General features: G+C 33.7%; 2 protein-coding genes across 2 annotated transcripts; one reads left to right on the forward strand and one right to left on the reverse strand.

Annotated features, from left to right (window-relative positions):
* Positions 1-1,681: 1,681 nt before the first annotated feature.
* LOC116122150 lies at positions 1,682-6,598 on the reverse strand. Its single transcript, XM_031408058.1, is given in 8 exon segments — positions 1,682-2,817; positions 2,979-3,048; positions 3,217-3,278; positions 3,686-3,760; positions 4,153-4,244; positions 4,653-5,580; positions 5,899-6,038; positions 6,357-6,598. Coding segments are annotated over 8 exon segments (2,382 nt in total). The 5' UTR covers positions 6,556-6,598; the 3' UTR covers positions 1,682-2,001.
* A 3,138-nt stretch (positions 6,599-9,736) lies between these two features.
* On the forward strand, positions 9,737-10,374 carry LOC116122167. The gene has a single exon (XM_031408073.1). It carries the CDS (start codon positions 9,804-9,806, stop codon positions 10,179-10,181), a length of 378 nt encoding a protein of 125 aa, XP_031263933.1. The 5' UTR covers positions 9,737-9,803; the 3' UTR covers positions 10,182-10,374.
* The last annotated feature ends 8,686 nt before the right edge of the window (positions 10,375-19,060 follow it).

The following is a 19,060-nucleotide window of genomic DNA, read 5'->3' on the forward strand; positions in this document are numbered from 1 at the left end:
AGGAATAGGAAAACAAACATACCAAAAAATATTCTCTAAATTCAACAAGCATTCATAGCAACTATTAGCAAGTATTGAAAATGAGGTAATAACATTATCACTCAAAAAAATGTGAAACTTGTGAGGGAAGATACAGAAACCTTTCAAGAGCATTTTCATGGTTTGCAAGAACCCAATAACAAAATATTTAATGCATTGAAACTTGCCATTTGACTTGTGATAACTTGAACAAGCTAAAATATGATATTGCATGTTGAACAATGAGGAAACTTATGCATTAATACTAAGTTCTAATTTCATTACAAACACCACCCTGAACTAATGCAGTTGAAGGAAAGGAGGTAATAGTCTGTTAAATCTGGATGCAGATACACAAGAATAAGATATATCAGTGGAGACCACTCTAAGGGAAAAACCCTTCAATGGGATGGTACAGATGGCGTACATATGCCGTGTCATACACGTGCCTCGCACGTGTACAATCATTAGACGGCACACATGCATTTGTCCCACTAAAGAGTTTCTCCCTCTGAGGAACCTCATTCAGGTGGCCAGACTGGTTTAGGGTCTGGCCTGGGTTAAGATGTTTGCTTCAGCTTGTCTGAGAGAACTAAGCTTCAGCAGGGCCACTTCATAGCACATTGACTTTTGTCTCAAAAAGTGCTTGAGAAACATTTGACATACCAATGTCATTTATATGCTTTACTCAAATAACAAACAATAGACACTGAAAAGATGTGCTCCTTTCATTTTAGCCATAAAGATCAGAGTAATTAAGCACAGGGTACCTGTAATAACTCAAGGGCATTTTGGTGTCTATAGAAGTGATAAAATTAACTTTCATAGACAAGCTATCACCAACACCGAATTTGTGCAGGTAAGTACTAGATAAGTAAAACCCATAACAAGAAGATTGAAATGTCAATAAAACAAACAATACCAAGATGTTAAAATTGCAAGCCAAGTCCTTTTTTTTTTTTTTTATTGAAATTGTGTCAAATCTGGGAAACCCAGATCACGAAACGAATGAAAAAGTAAGAAACTATAGCGGTAAAAGCAATAGCTAAAAATAATGAAACAAAGAAGACAAGGGGATATGGATCTGAAAGGCCTTCAAGATGAAGTGAAGAGAGAGTTTGTAATTCATAAAGTTATATATGGTGGTAAATCTTTATGTAAATCTCATAAAAGGATCATTAATGTGTTGAATAACTCTTATTAGAGCTTAAATAGTGGAGAACATGGATAAGAAGTAAAATTACTATAATAATATCTCGATCTTGGTTCAATTGGATCACAAAGTTTTTTAATCTTCTTTGACCAATTGTGTCTTGGGATGTATTATTTAATTATATATAACATAGCTTAGTTTTTTATATCATAACTTACTTTAGCTTAGATCTAACTCTAGTTCACACTGGAACATAGTAAACTGATTAAACCTAAAGTCATAAGTCAGAACAAAGTTAATTTACAGCACGATATATCAAGTTGTCATTCGATCCCACATGTTTCTACTAAATATAATTTGACAGCTATCATGTACCTCTACACCCCATACTCCTCAATATATACAAAAAAGTCAAATGAAAAATAAATATATAAATAAAGTCAGAATAAACATGCATACCACAAACACAATCAATAAAATATATAATGTAGGAGCTGGATTTGACGTGTGACTTGGGCCTGATGTACACCATAGAAGTTTACCAAGAAGTATCAAATGAAGGGCCCAGAAGGCCAAGACTAATGAAATAGGTTATATCTAAATCAAGCACATGATTACACAATATCTGCAATGGAACAGGCTGGAGCAGTGTAAAAAAGATAGCCAGGAAAGCAACAAATTTTGCATGCTCAGAAAAAAAGATGAAGTACACTGATTGCAAGAGAGATACTAATTTACAAGGAACTAGAAATATACTTGATCTAGGAAATGTTCAATTCCAATAAATTGTGAAGCAACTATCTTTTATATTATTTCAGTATACATAAATTCTAACCTTTATTGGCTCCCAAGCCTCGTGATTTTGGATGCCTAACCGCAACCAAAGGGTTGACAATACCTTGGGAATCTCTTCCCAAGCCCATGCCTTCAACAAAACCCATCTTCGCCATCATCTTTGATCCAAAACCTTTAGTGTGCTTTTCAAAAGCTCCGATGCTTTGAGGTCCCTTCCTTGTCGAGTTACCACGAGATTCCCTCCTCCCTGAGTCACCGCGAGACTCCTTCCTCCCTGAGTCACTGCAAGACTCCTTCCTCCCTGAGTCACCACGAGATACCTTCCTTGCCGAGTCATCATCAATGTTTGAAAATTCCACACCCAACCCAAGAGATTTAGGTCGTTGGACCACTTCAATGGGTTTTGACATACCTTGACCATCCTTTCCCAATCCTCCACCCTCTACATATCCCATTTTAGCCATCATTTTGGATCCAAAACCCTTAGTGTGTACCTCAAATGTACCAACCTGTGTCAAGCTGGTTGGGCCCTTACTTTCAAAAGTTTCACTTGTCTTTATAGAATCTAGTGTTTTGATCTCAACAGTTGCAGACCGCATAACACCACTCGACACAAATGAGACAGGCTGACTAGCATATGCAACTTTTTTGCCACTCGACAAAAATGAGACAGGCTGACTAGCATATGCAACTTTTTTCCCACTCCCTTTCTTCTTACTTGTTTCACCACTATTATTACGAACGGTCATATTCTTTGATGTCTTGCTCTTCTTTCTGTCTGCACTCGCTGATTTAATATTTGAACCTTTGTTAACAGCGAAATCGACATCCTCATCACCAGCACCAATCAGCTGAAATCCATAAATAACCACTGACTTAGCTTTACTACAGTAGCATACATAGATCATCCCAAGTACACAGTAAAACTCTCCAGATCAGGTCTATCAAGCAATAACAATAAAGAATTGGATATTAACAATAATATGAATGTAATTCAATGGAAATTTAAAACCTTGTCCAGGCGAACTCTGTCACTTGATGATGGCATGCAAGTGTGTCGTGTTTGTGTCACTGTTACATAACTGTAAAAACAAAATGCCAACTGGTTTAAACATCAACACCTTTTTTCCACGTGCTAAATATTGTTAATAAATAAACATATAATTTAAAAGAGATAAAAGAAAATAAATTCATGAGCAAAAATACACAAATCTGCATAATGTATCAATATAAAGGTGAAATCATATTACCTTTTCTTACCAGAACCCCAACAGCTACTCTGCAAGCGATATATTGAAGCTAATCGTCGTACCTAAAAAAGCCTAAAGTGCATCAAACATAATCCAATTGCTCATAATTCATTAGCTTGTTAATTGAAAAAAATCTTGTATGCATGCTCATGAAGATGTATTTTGGTTCAAAGCATGGCACCACTGGACAAGTATGAGCCCCAGTGGAAGGTTTTTTACAAATATTGAAATGACAACCGACTAAACAAGAGCAACATTGATTGACAACATATATGTTCTAGCGTAATTAAAAAAAAAAATGAGAACCTTTGAATGACATGGAGTGATTATCCAATGTAAAGCAAGCACTAACGTGCAGAAGATGGGTGGCAAACTACAAAACTCATAAAGTATGCCTAATTAACTTAAATATAATTGGATCAAATAATCACATCTACCCTATGAGAAGAGGTGAAACGAAATTCCATACCTGGGAACAATCCCGGTGATGCATAGGTTGAAATGCAAACATATCTACTCCATCCAAAACAATCTGCTCTAATATCTGCATCTCACAAACATGAAGATTAGTTCTTTTGACAAATAACATGGGATCATCTAGTTGGTTAATCTAATACTCAATTGATTGTCCTCCATCTACCTAGAAGGCATTTTGAAGAAAATGAGGTTATAGCTGGTAAGGATTAGATTGGAAAAAAATTTAGGTGCCTGCAAGAATCGTAAATGGGCCATCTGTTCACCAGGTATCGAATACAAGGAAGAAAATTGAGCAATTTTCTATTTTTTTGATAGGAAACAAATGTTCAAGTGTATATAATCTGCTCATATATAATAACTTCTCTCACTTTACAGTTTTGAATTAATCAGAACAACTGAAGCACTGGTGCAAACAAAAATGGGAATCACCACGTTATGGAAGATTGTGGTATCACATACCGAGTTTATTTGCTCGAGATCAACACCCCGACGTAGCATTCTCTCACGGCGTTTCACAGCAATCATTTCTTTTCGGTGTTTCTTCTTTTCACCTGAATAGCAAGTGAACAATAAGAATATATGATACATATTGAAGGCAGGCAAGTTGATTTACTACAAATACTATAATAACAAAAATGAATCACCAAAACCCACATACTATAGAATGGAAAACTCATATTGTTAGCCACCAAAAAACAGAAGAGTGACTTTTATTTGAACAATAAAAATGTATTATTATGAAAAAAATGAGTTCATTTATTTTCATTGTAGCAAGCTAGCATCTCTGTATGAAAGAAAAAAAAATCAGAATTCAATTACCATTATCAGATTGCATTGAAAATAAAAAGGGATATCTTCATTTCAGAATCTCTCGATTCTACATAATTAAATATATCTCAACCTTACACAAACATTTTTTTTTTTTTTTACTAAGATAAACAGATGTAAGCAAACTGTACCTGGATATTTTCTGGACTTCCTACTCTTTTGAGCCTCTCGAGGCCAAGACTGGGGAAGGCGAGGAGCATGCTTATTCTTTGCAGAAACAGTTCTTGGATCTTTTACAAGCATGAGGTCATCAAAAGCAGAAGAATAAGCACCTCTAGCAGCTACGGATTTTTTTTTCTTTGACACAGGCAGGGGCTTCCTCACACCATATTCCCTAGATGCATCTTGGAGAGCAATTCCACCCAACTTTTGTAAAGTATTATCAAAACTACTGCTGGAAGAACTTCCATCCTCTGATCCATTAAAATCCTGTTCTACCAACCACTTGGCATCTAAAACATTGTCACTCCCACCAATTCCCTCTAAGTAATCTTCAGCAATCTCTTCATCAATATCTGAATCACTATCAGACAAGTCTTCTGATTGATCACTATCCGAATATGACTCCTAAAATTCATCATCACATGAGTCCCCATCATTCTCATCATCACTATCCCCATCAGACATATCTTGGGTGTATAACTTCATGCCTCCAATTGACAGGAACCCTGAATTCTCCTTTGGTGAGACATTCTCATCAGGCAACTCTTCAGCCATCTCAACACCTTCCTCCTGACTTATGTTCTCATCAGTATCCACTTCCTCCTTGGAGAATGGTGAATCAGAACCTGAGACTTCACGCCCATCCACTTGCTTTGAGGATGAATCGACACCACTTGGGGTTGCCTCAGATTCATCACAGAATCCCAGTCCCCTATGTGAGCTATCACCCAGCACAAAGCCTGAGCTATAATCATAGCTATAATTAACATTATGAGGATCCGAAGTTGGAGTTTCATCTATATAAGCAACAATCTTACTATTCCTAGAACCAACCAAAATCATTTGCTGTGACTCATCCAAACTATTATCTCTCTCATTGTCCTCGATGCGCAGTTCCTGACACAAACTATATTATGAGAAAACCAAACATATCCAAATATTAGAGAACTATAACTTAAACAGTTTCATACAGTACAAAGCTCATATTAAAGTTATAGACTAATTAACAATTATAAAAAAAACTACCCATTTCCAAAGTAAAAACACAAACTGCAAACCGAAAAATGAATAATTTCAACTATTAGTCCAAACTAACTTAATTCCATACAAGCAACTCATCTTTACCAATAAAAAAAAAAAAAAAAAAAATTACTCGCCCTCAAAAATGAATTTTTTTCCCATTCTAAAGAAACATCCGGGTCCGAAGATATATACCTTAAGATCAACAGAAGGGTATTGGTATGCAAATACATTGCCATTAGACTTCCTTGATCCATTTTTAGAAGCAGAAGCTTTTGCTGGGTTCGAACTCCCAGATTTTAACCCAGAATTCGAGTTCATATTGGCAGTCGTTCCTGTAATTCAAGGCCAAAAACAAAGCTGAAATGATCCTTACCACCTTAAAATCCTGCTCGGTTTTCTCACAAAATTCAAGGGAAGAACAAAAATAAACAAACTTTCACTCCATTCCATAAAAAAACTTACTCCAGTTGAAATTAAACATGATATAATCTCTTCAAAACTAAATCATCACACTTAAGGTACGCTCATATTAAGCGCCACAAGGGTACATACAGTGTCTACCTTTTGTTAATTTTCACCATCCATGAACAACAAAAACAGATGGGTAACGAATCAAAATCAAAATTATAACACAGAAAAAGAGTCGGCACCTCGAGAAGGAGATTGAAACTTCTGTTGCCAATCAGACAAAAGACCTCCTTCAACAAACAAAGAGTTCCTTATTCGACGACCAGACGACGATGACGTGTCCGGCTTCCCTCTTCGTGTGTGCTCTTGCTTTTGTTGTTTTTTGTTTTTGTTTTTGTTGTTGTTGTTGTTTGTGGGTTTTCTTCTTCCACCGCCACCCATTGCAGAGACAGCACTCGCAAGAATCGCAAAACTTAAGATTCAAGGAAAGCTTAACCAGGAAGAGTTTGGCGAAGACGGTAAAGGTTAATGTGGGGTCCAGTGTGGACGGTCCCGTTCGTCACCACGTGTACTATCTGCAGACGTGCAAGGTATAGTGTTCTGTTCTTTGGGCTTCGTCTCGTGGACAAGGAAATAGGGCTCGGCGGATGAAAATGATATGCTCTTTCAGATTCGGATCCTCCACGTGACAATTGGGCCTCCGGATTACAATTCGGCCCACAGGCCCAACAAATTTAATGGGTTCATGTATCCTTTCAGGTTCGGGTTTGGGTTGTCGTTTGCTAATGCGAGTCCAGGTTTGACCCAAGTGGTACTCCTGACTCGTTTAAAAGGATGATATCTAGTGCCCTGAGCCCTAGTGAAAAAGAGTTACGTAGAGATGAATACGAGCGTTATCAAACGAGGCGAGTAGTATTACGTAATGATCATAGTTTTTCTAAACCTAACAAGAAAGAATCAGGTAAGAGATAAACCCGAATTCTATCAAAAAGGTGAATAGGACAATAAGTAATGACGTAATTCTTTAGCTCCAATAAAACTATGTAAAACTCAGATACTCAACTAAATATAAGTGGACTTGTAAGACAGTCTAAAGAAAATTTTTAGAAAATTATATACCGAATTAGTAGAATAAAATTGATTGCCAAGATGAAGAAAGCCTATAATACTTGTGTATGTAATTACACTTCAATTGTCAAGCAAATAATTTAGGTTGTAGTTATGGAATTTGGGTACTAAGTACAGTTTATTGTCTCATAACAAGTAATTAATTAATTATTAATTATTTCATTTACTCCATGATATTTGCACAAGTTATTATCTCTTACTGGATTACCCATCTTTTCATATTCCCCTCTTAGAAGTAACCTCCATGGATGGGTTCTCCACCTCTTGCTCAAGCATAATATTAATAATTAAATTTTTTTTTTTTTTTAATTCTTTGAGGGTATAAAAGTACTCAACTGATGTTCGTTGATAGCTCCGCACATAATTATACAAACAAGAAATATCTTAGAGAGTATAAAAAGTGTTGAAATCAAATGTAATTTATTTGATAATTTTTCATAAAATATTAAATATTTTACTAAAGTATGCTAATCCAAACATTTTTAGAAACATTTTAAATTTAGTAAGTAATAATTAAGCATATGCATTCATCATCTAATACTTACAAATAAAATGCTTCAAGTTAATCGTTGATACCAAAAAATTATTCTTATATAGAGTATTAGAAATTGTATTTGTCTTTATGCTAAATTAGTGGCTCGTTATAATATTATACGTGGTTGAATTCCCTTCTTCTTTGAGCTAGTTTTTTTGAGTGAGTTATAGCTTCCCGTTATATGGATACTTAATTTACTTTGAATTTTATGGTATATTTTTTAAATTGAATGTTATAGTGATGCTTGAACTAATTATCTCTCATTTTTTTGCAGTAAAGTTGGTTGGAATTTAATTGACATATTTCCATCTCCAAAAGTTATAAATAACAATGGGTCTACATGTAAAAATATCTTCAATAAATCTTTGATTATAATATTAAATATGGGGTCCAAAATGTTACACATTTATTGTTTTGTAAGGCTTTGAACTTTCGAGCTATTTTATTCTTTGACTTTTTAATAAAATTATATCAAATTAAACCTTCAATAGTGGAGGAACTCAAAGACATACAATAGCATCGAAGTTCCCCACAAAATTATGTCACACTAAAGCAAAAGTTAATTCTTGATAAACCCTTCCGGATCATACAAAGGGCATAAACCCTAATTAATATCTTAAATTAAGCTCCAAAAATATCCTAATTAATTAACCCACCTTAAACAGTGTTATGTATTGGGATTATACAAAACATAATCTTATAAATTAATTGATTAATTAATTATAATCAAATTAAATTACTTGTAATCGAGGCCAACTATGAGTGTCTTGTTAGTAACTTCAACTATAGTTTGTTCAACTATAAATTTTCTTCTTCTCTTTCCCTCATAATAAGCCAAAAATTTTGTCACGCGCATTTTGTCCACCCAAGCTTAATACATGGGTTTACAACAATTTCATCCTCAAGATTTGGGAGAAGTAACAAATGAACCCAATTTTTTTTTTTCTATTATATTACCTTTTGTCTTATTTATTCAATTATTTTGAGTATATAACTAGTAATATTTATTAACTGTTATGATTGGAAAAGTAGGGCTGACGCAGAGCCCTGTCAGCGTAAGAGGTCAGAGCTTAGGTAAGTCTAGGAGTTGTTCAGGTACAGCCACGTCGCGTGCTGATGCAAGAGGCGTGCTCCTGCCAATGCAGTAGGTGTGTGTCAGGCTGGTGAAAGGCTGGAGGTGATCCATTTGTCCAATCCCTATAAGGATCGAGTAAAATCACTCGGGCAGGTGAATAACGAGGCACGATGAAGGATTTGGACGGCAATCTAACCCACTCCCTGATTTAGTAATAATTACCTCAATCCATCCCACTATAAACAAGGGGCTCCTATTCCATTTGTGGGATTAACTAATTTCTCTCTGGAATAACATACTTATTTTATCTTTGTAATCACTTATAAATCAGCTCGCTAAACGCGACCTGACCTTAATATATTAATACAATATCAGTAGACGTAGGAGTCGCTTGTTTAAGTATTCGAACTACTTTAAATATTGTTCTCCATCTCTATCCATTCTCATACTTCAATTCGCGTGTGTTTTCTGAGTCAGCTCAGCATTTCACACGTGCTTTTAGTTGGTGTCAAAATCACGCATCAACATTAACCAATTCAATATAATTAAATTAAATATATGAATAGTTAAATAGTTATTTAATTTTGTACAAGAAACCAAAAATAAATTAAAACCTAAATTTAATCGAATTATATACATTAAAAAATGAATAATATAAAATGAAAGAGGAAAGTATAATAAGACAAAGGATATTAAAATAATTTCGAAACAAAGTTTTAATGTACCATTGACACTTGTCAACAGTTTGGGTGCATTTGTTACTTTCTGAAATTGTTGGGTGACTTGTAATTTTCCAAAACTTGAGGAGGAAATTGATATTAAAACACGGCTTTTACAACGCTGAATCCAGCAAATTAAACCAGCTTTAATCAACAATATAAATAAATAGCAATAACTAAATTATATAAGTGCATACCAGGGTCTAGCCAGGGTTCATAACTTCATTATTGCATGGCTGCCACAGGAGCTGCCGATGGTTTTTTCCGGTGTGTCTACGAGGGTTGCATCTCCGGCGGCGACACGGAGATAGAACGCCGGCCGTACCATCGAAATTGTGGATGTGCCCTCCACAGTAAGAGCAACAATAAAGGTAGGGGAAATTATATTTGTCCCAATGGATTGCCTAAGTGCAAGAATGTGTCTTATCCTATAAGGAGGTCTTGGAGTGAAGGCAGCTTGGTGTTGGCAGCTTCAAATTACTCTTCTCCTTCTACTTCGCCATTGATTGAGCTTGGAGGATCATCATCATCGGCGGCATCGTCGTCGAGGCCGCCGCAGTATCATCAACGACATCGATCGTGTATTAATGAAGAAGACCTTAAGGTTTGATCAAGTTTGAAGTGTTTAATTTTGCTGTTTTCCTCTGGTTTTGTAATAAACCCCCAGTTGATTTTGTTTGTTTATTCATGGAAACTAAGGATCCAAACTGGCTGCTTGTTTCTGTACTTGGTGTGTGTGAATTTGATTAACTTGTAACAATCAGTGTTCATGTATAAATTTAATAACAGGGTTTATGTATGTATGTATACATCTTCTTCTCCTTCTTCTTCTGGTTTTGTTTGGTTTATTTGATGAACAGTGTGAAGAAATTAATTTGGATCCAGTTGGCTTTTGATTTTATTGGCTGCAACTTGAAGAAAATTAATTAGCTGTAGAATAATATTGAAACGTGTGAGCATTTATTAATATATATTTCATGAATTAATCGCTTTAAATTCTGTAAAGTAATTGCTTTATATTGTAAAGATGAAAGCTTTACCTTGTGATTTTAGTTAGGTTTTGATTACATTAATTTTATTATTACTAATTGTATATACTAAAAATGAAACTAAAAGATACATAAATATGAATAACTATCAATCTAGTGACGTATTTGATCCTTTATAATATTCGTTTGAGAAGATTTAGATTTCAAGATTAAGAGAAAATAAAAACAAAAACGGTTCGAAAAGACATTTTGAATAAACGAATAACCTGTTAATAGTGCAATAGTTACAGTATAAAAGATAGCTGAAATGACCAACTGTTTGACATAAACTTTCAGATAAAGAGTAACATTATGCTTACAAAATCTTCTCACAAACTCTCTCTCTCTCATAATCTCAACGTGATAGCTCGCGATTGATTAGTTTGTAAATGAGTCTCATTTACTTGTTATATTATTTGTCTATTTATAAGTTACCACATCGAGATTTTGAAAAAAGATTATAAACGTAATACTTTTATTATAACAGTGTTAGTTTCTCCCTACTAAGGAGAAAAGGATTTTGACGCCAAACTTTGAGGGTGAAAGAATGATAAACTAAAATCTAAATGATTCAATGAACATGGGACGCACAATTTGTTGGCCCACATTTGCGAGCCATGTGGTTGACCGGTGGTCAGTGTCACTGTCTCGAGGGTCATGTGAGAGCGTCGTGGTCGGCTAGCTACCCTTACTTTGTTTAAATTTATTTGTTTTTTTATTATGATTTAATTACTTAGATAATATCTCCATTATTATACTAACAAAAGGGACAAATCTCAGTCCAAAGTTAATTACTTTTTGATTAATTAATTAATTAATTAAAATATGAAGCCGACCATTAATTATAAAAATATAGAATAAAAAAATTAATATTGCTCAAATTTGGTTGGCCACATGGGAGAACACATTTTGCCAGAACACCACATGACCCACATGAATAAGAATATCCAACATGGTGGAATGTAGATACATATATCTAATTTCTTTTTATAAATTTATGTATTATGATATAATTGGTAATTAATAAATTAAAATATAATCATATTCCAATCATGCATTGCCAAAAATTGTCACATATCATGAGTCGACATTATTTTAATATTTAAGTAGATCCAAATTTCTAATTTGTTAAAACAATAATATATTGGGCTTCATTTCATCCAATGGGCCGGGCTTGGAAACGAGTTAGGCCAGGCTGGGCCAGACCCAAATGGGTCATCTTCTTAAGCAACTAAAAGTTAATCAAACGTGGTTAATAATTTTTCTTAGTTTCAATTTTTATCTATAAACACAATTTTTTTAGACATCGTAATGTCTAAGAAAAAATCATGAACTATATGATGCGTAACAGATGCACATACAATCCATCAATGATAACATATGTATATGTTACTTGAATTGACGTGATATACATACTTTCATTAACTGGTTATACGTGCACTCGTTATGTAAATTAAAGACTTTTCTCTTATTGTCTTAAATCGAAAGAAAAGGTTTAAGCAATTTCAAACCTTGATGGAATAGCATTCTTCTCACACAAAAGCTACCCGAAAGCAAAGCCTGAAGAAACCTGTTACTGATATGAAACCAAGGCGAAATATTGATCAAAGTTTATATATTACTCAAGTTATCATGCATTGTAATACACTTAGAATTAATTAACTAAGTTTAATTTGTTCTTTTCATATTGAAGATTTCGCCCACCTAGTATACATTAATATAATAACACAAAATTAATTGCATGTTAATTATAAATTCTCTATAACGAATTACCTAGTGAAAACTAGTTAATTAATTATTCTATTGGACAAAACTATGCAAAGCTAAAATCCAATATTTCATATAATATGTTAAAAGTTATATTTGTCCCACATTGCTAACTTGATAGACTATCATGTAGAGATGGCAATGGGCCCGATATTTTCGGGTACCCGGCTCGGCCCGGCCCGAAAGGGGCGGGCTTTACCCGAGGTTGGCGGGCTTGGGCCTGGGCTTGATTTTAAAGCCCGACCTCGGGTACGGGCCGGGCATGGGTACATCTTTAGGCCCGGCCAGAAAATTTTAATATTAATTTTACTAATTTACCCTTATACTATATATTTAATTACAATATTATCCTATATATATATATATATATATATATCTATTTTTCCTAAACCCTAACCTCAATTTTTATCCCATATTGAAGGTTTAACATGTTAAAATTGTCTTTAAATGAGTTAGATGGGTTTGGTTCAACTTATAAAAGTGGATTTCACCATAACATATTATGCACAGCTGAAAAGTTAGTATAATCAATATTATGGAGTTTTAATTGCTCAATTATTGCTTAAATTATTTGCGGAAATAGCTTCAATTAATATTTAAAAACTATTTCTAAAATTAAAAATAAAAAAAATTGAAATTTATTAATATTTAAATATAAACATTATTAAAAAAGGCGGGCTTGGGCCGAGCCTATGGTTATAAAAAAACCCGTCGGGCCGGGCTTTGCCTATCATACCCGTAGCGGGCTCGGGCCGGGCTTGGGCCTATGTCATGAGGTCGGGCTTGGGCCTGGGCCAAGGGGTACCCGGTCCCGGCCCGGCCCATTGCCATCACTACTATCATGATGTATATATGTTGTTGGACTCTCTTCTTCCTGAAGTTAGTTTTTGAGAGTGATCGCTAAGTTGGTATCAGAGCCACGCACATCTCTAAGAGAGTCGAGCGTGAAAGAAGATATTAGAAGTTGTATTTGTCTTACTTCTTTAATTTGGTAGTTTTGACCAGTATAAATTCCAAATCTCAACTTGCTAAGTTGATGGGCTTGGCCCGTTTATCACAATAAAGTACAAATCCAAGTCATTAAATTTAGCTAACCTAATTAGTTAGTTTCTTCTCTATCTCACAAAGTCTCCACACAAAGAGGAATTAAAATTTTCCTAGAAAATTTCAATTTGGTTTCTTAGTGCTTAGGTAAACAAGAACCTTTACTAATTTAGACCAAATGAACAATCTCTGGATTTCTTCCACGTATCAAACGCCATGCACAATCTCTTACTCTATATAAATGGCACTAACTTTCAGAAACACACGTACAGTTTAATTCAAAGTTAACACATAAATCAATCGCTAGAGATTGTTGAAGGAGAAGAGAGAATTAAGCAATAGCGGGCGGGATGATGATACTTGGGGGTTTCATTGATACTGGAAGCTGCTTATCGTGGCGTGATTTGGAGATTGAACGGAGGCCATATCATCGCAACTGCAGCTGCGCATTGCACAATTTGAAGGGTGTTTGTGCATATAATACTTGTTCTCAAAGAAATGATATTTCATTCCCTTATAAGAAACAGGCTTGGAATTCTGATCGTTCCCTGTCTGTATCATCATCAACTTCCAAATTCTCTTCTCGTCGATCTTCTCTTATTGTTCATAAAACACTACTCCAATAGATTAACCAGAGAAGAGATTAAGGCAGGAGCTAAAGAGCTTTGAACCTGTTAATATTTTGTTATCAGTAGTCTACAGTCCTTCGATCTCAAATAATAATGTAAATTACACCATTTTTTTTCTTTTAAATTACATCCCTGTAAGCATTGTTGTCTTTCTTTTCTCTGCTACTTTTTTTGTTTTTCTGTTAAATTGAAGTGACAACAGGGTCGACGTTGAGCTACCATTAATTTGCTGGACAAATGATACATATGTTTGTGCATAACCACAATTTTCCTTCAATTTTTTTTTTTTTTTTTTTAAATATATAATTTTGAAGAAGAAGTGCCTGTCTATACATTCGCCACCAAATTAATTAAGTTTGTGAACTGGAATAAAGGATTTGGTGTCATTAGCTGGGAGAAAGGCACTGCATAAGGGCTGTAAAGTAATGGAATTAATCAATAAGTTTTTGGTACAAGCTCGTCTATGATTAAATTTGTTAGAAGTTGTATTTATCATATCTCGCAAATTTAGTGGTATGTTATGGTATATAAATGTAGTCGGATTCTCTCTTCTCTTGAGTTAGATTTTGTCTTTTTAACAACGAGTTCTATCCAAACTGACTTTATATCAATTATGTATCCAATTTAGTGGAATATTGTTATGATATATATATGTAATTGAAATTTCTCTTCTAAGATCTTTAAAATAGTTGAATTTAATGAACTGTTATGGTTTATATATGTAATTGGGTTCCTCTTCTAAGACCGATTGGATTTGATGAAGTTCTCAATTAGTTGTGTATATCATTTTCAATTCATTACACGCAAGAAAGCTTAAGTCATGAGACGATTGGTTAGATTTTATATAATGTCATTTATACATAATTTAACAGAAGAAAAAGTATATTTAACATGGTCAAGTATAAGGAATATTATAATTGAAGTAGTTATAGAGCGGTGAGAAATAAGACTTAATTGTTTACAAGAGAAGAAAGGACAGTGACAAGAAGTAAGCAAGAAAGCTAACAATGTAAATAATTAAATAGGACTGTGATTACTGTTGAGGATCTTGTTAAGATGAACATAATATTGTTTCAAATTTCCGCGACAAATTACAAATCATACTATATTGTCACTTTGTTAAAAATGAAAGAAGAAATTAAAAGGAGATTTATTGAACACTTTACAAACCCGATAAATCAGATAAGTTATAAATATAATATATGAATCAAGTAAATCATAAATATGATAAATAACCATTTTGTTATTCCAATACAAGACTTCTGGATTGATAAGAAATATGAGTTATTTTGTTTTATTGTTTATTAACAGTAGATTTGTCTTTTCATTATTTTCTTTGTTTAGCCTATATATATCTTTGTATTTAGGTTAAATCATACTTTTTATATTCAATTGAATTGTGTAGTATCAATAAAACCCTAATTTCTTCTTTTTTATTATTTCTTTGGATTGTTTAACATGGATAATTAAGAGTCTTGCCATTCCAACACAAAAAAGAGAATTATGCCTCAATTAACGGTTCAGTGAGTGACACCATATACTGATTTGACACTAATCTTTTACTTAATCATTTTTATTAATTTTAGCATAGAAAAAGCCCACCTATCGCATACACATATAACAACAAAATTGGTATCACTTTTAACAATATATGAGTCAGCAGCCCACCGGAGCAAACAATAAACTATGTTTTAACAATAACGAATTGCTAGATTTTGATGCGAACGACTCATACGTGCAAACTGTTAAATTACTTTTATAAATTATACGTGAAAGATTGGGATAATCTAATGAAAAGACCGAATAATAAATTAGAGGTAATTTTTAAAGTAGTTCAGATGCTTAAAACAAATCTTACATCCACTGCTATTTTATATATGAGAGATTACAGAAGGTCGCATATAGCGAACAACGAACATGGTACAATAACTAAATATTCAGATAGAATATCAAGTCAATCTCTTTCTCTTAGGTTATATTTGCTCTGAAAATAAAGATTACAATCAGAATAAGGTTTCAAGATCAGAATCCCAAAAATGAGAAGGGGAGTTCTCTATTTATAGTAGAAGAATTCAAGATAATGATTACAAATCTACAAGTAGGTAGGTGTCATGCAAGTCCTTCCTTACGTCCAATTAGTTGATAACTTAAGAAATATTCTCAAATTACCTGAAGCTTGGACAGATGTGCTGCCCTCAATCACTCATAGACAAAATCTGAATCTACTAAGTTAGTGACAATCATATTCTTCCTATTATAGAGCGACGTGACAACTCCTAGACGACGCAAAACCTTCATGAACTCTGATTAGTGCTTACTGATGTAAGCTTACATCAATCTTAACTTTTTAGGCATAACAGTTACGAATAGTGGTTAACGAAGTCCGTATTTAAAAAAGATGCATGTAATCATCTATGGAATTAAGAGACAATGTTATATATTTCAATTAATAGAAAAACGTGAAAAAGCAACATGGTGAAGTAAATTAACAATAATACTTTGGGTACTAATGGATGAGTACTAATATGTGTACTAACTAAAGCATAGTACCCGTACTATGAGCATAGTACGGGTACTATGCTTTAGTTAGTACACATATTAGTACTCATCCATTAGTACCCATAGCATCACTCGTAAATTAAGAACCATCTTATGTGCACAAATTGACACTTGAATGAGATTGTTTTTGGCATAGAATTACTCTCTCACGTACATAACAACAAAATTGTATCACAATAATTCTAACGGCCAGTAAACTTATATATTATTAAAAAAACAACCCTCAGTCGGATCAAACAATGCTCAATCTCCCATTTCTATAACGAATTCTCAAGCCGAGCCAAGCTGATTCATTGCATGCCTTAATTAAGATTCCCATTCTCTCTCTCTGTGCATGGTCTTAGTTCTCCCTAGGGAAAAATGTTTGTCAATTTGTGAAATTTTTCTTGGGGAAGAAGAAGAAGAAGAACCCTCCTAGACATCACATCTTCCCTTGAGTTTCACGGGATGAATTCTCTGCTACCTTACTTCCAAATTCTTCACTCAACAATAACAATGATTCCCTGCCTATATAAATGCTTCCGCATGCACACAAAATCCCAGCCTAATTATCAGAGGAGGGACAATGACGATGCTTCGCTGTGCTACTGACTGTAGTTTATCTCTTAATGATGTTGATTTCGAGCGGCGACCCTACCACAAGAACTGATGCTGTGCGTTGCACAAGCTAAAAGGAGTTTGCTCCGATGCTTGTTCTAAACAAAATAGTATCTCCTTCCCTAAGAAAAAGTCATGGCCTGATTGTTCATTGTTGTCAACCACCGTAGTTTCAGCTTCGAGTAGCTTCTCATCTCAAACTTTTTATTCTACTGACAGTACTCTACCGTCATTTAGAATCAAAGAGAATACCAATGGGGCATTGTCGTCAACAATGGCGGATCAAATTAGAAGAAAAAGGTTGGACATTTAGCAAGTTATCATGCATATATACCAAATTAAGTAATTTGTTCATAATACCCATTGCAGAGACTTCCAATACTCTGAATCTTTCTACTTCATCACTGTATAATCATCTGAGTTCCATGTAATTACAGGTGTTATTTATATATATATATACTTACTTCAGTAATTAAATGCAATTCAAAGACAACAAACCTCTACTTTCTCTTTCTTCTTCCTTTTCATAATTGTAATTTGTAACTTCTTCTTCTCACAATTTTATTTTGCGAAGAATGCTAAATTGGAATGGCTCACAATTTCAACTATGAGAAAGAAATACAACATAATGTAAAACACAATAGATGAAATTAGGGTTTGCTCATAGAAACATTTTTGAGAAAAACCAATACAAAAAGATAACCAGATCTCAGTAAGACTTCACTTCAAGAAAATTTTTGAAGTTAAGCTTCAATTGTATACTGAAACGACAACGTTCTACTAAAGCTTTTAACATATTTGATAACTCCGTTTTCATGTCAACAGATTTTCATAATACACTTTGAAAATTTCCAGCTTTTCATGTCAAAAAACTGTTACATGATAAAAATTTCGTTAAATTTCTCACTTGGATATTATTATTACATATGCAAAGACAAAAATGCTGTCCATTGCAAGGTTGTCCTATACTATGTCCATTTTAATTTCACAATTAATTAATTTAATTAGGCATATTCTATTTCTCAAATTAATTAAAATTTTAAAGCTATGATTAAACTTTGTTACTATTCCAACTAGGAAATGAGGGATCTAGATCAGCTTAATGTAAGGAGCGATTAATGTAAAACATGTACATACACAAAAATAAATAAATTTTCACCCTCTATATTGAAAGAACAAAAGAGTGTTTGGAATCAAACTAAAACTAATCATACACAAATAACGAAATAGTAACAAGAAAGAAACATACAGGGTTTATCTTGGTTTACCCAAAACTGGGTTATGTTCAGCAGAATCAATATTATTGAAATATTTTTTGTATCACTCACCAGGGAGCGAGACTCCCGAATGCATCGTCCCTTATAAGCGAACCCCTTATTGTTGAAGTGGTCGCCGATTTCTACATATGTAAGATTAAAAATGAAATAAAATCGATGATAAAAAAGAAGGAGACAATAGTAATTCTTCCCATTGTTTTCTAGTTACTTAATTGGTATCAATTCGTTATAGTTAGAGAAAATTAATTAAGTTAATTGACTCTCAAATCTCAACAAAGAGACAAATGAAGTTAGTTATACACGGCAACAGCATCTTAGACCAATACGTAGTTATTGAAAGTGAGGTTTCAAAGAATATTTCAATAATAAAAAATTCATAACCCAACAAGGCTATTGCCATTTTGTATTCTACTTAATTTTTTGTTTGATAATAACAATGCAAATTCAACTTTAGAGAATAGAAATTTCAGCCCTAACTTTCTTAATTACTTAATTACTTGACCTATTATTCATTGGAACAAGGAACTGCTTACAAGAAGGAGTATAAGTTTTAGAACCATTAATTAGCCTGGCTTAATTTTCACTAAA

The sequence above is a fragment of the Pistacia vera genome, unplaced genomic scaffold (genome assembly GCF_008641045.1).
Source record: "Pistacia vera cultivar Batoury unplaced genomic scaffold, PisVer_v2 Contig132, whole genome shotgun sequence".
NCBI lineage: Eukaryota > Viridiplantae > Streptophyta > Magnoliopsida > Sapindales > Anacardiaceae > Pistacia > Pistacia vera.

Excerpts from the sequence above, each read along its gene's own strand:
- LOC116122167 (XM_031408073.1), top strand. The coding sequence starts at position 9,804 with ATGGCTGCCACAGGAGCTGCCGATGGTTTTTTCCGGTGTGTCTACGAG.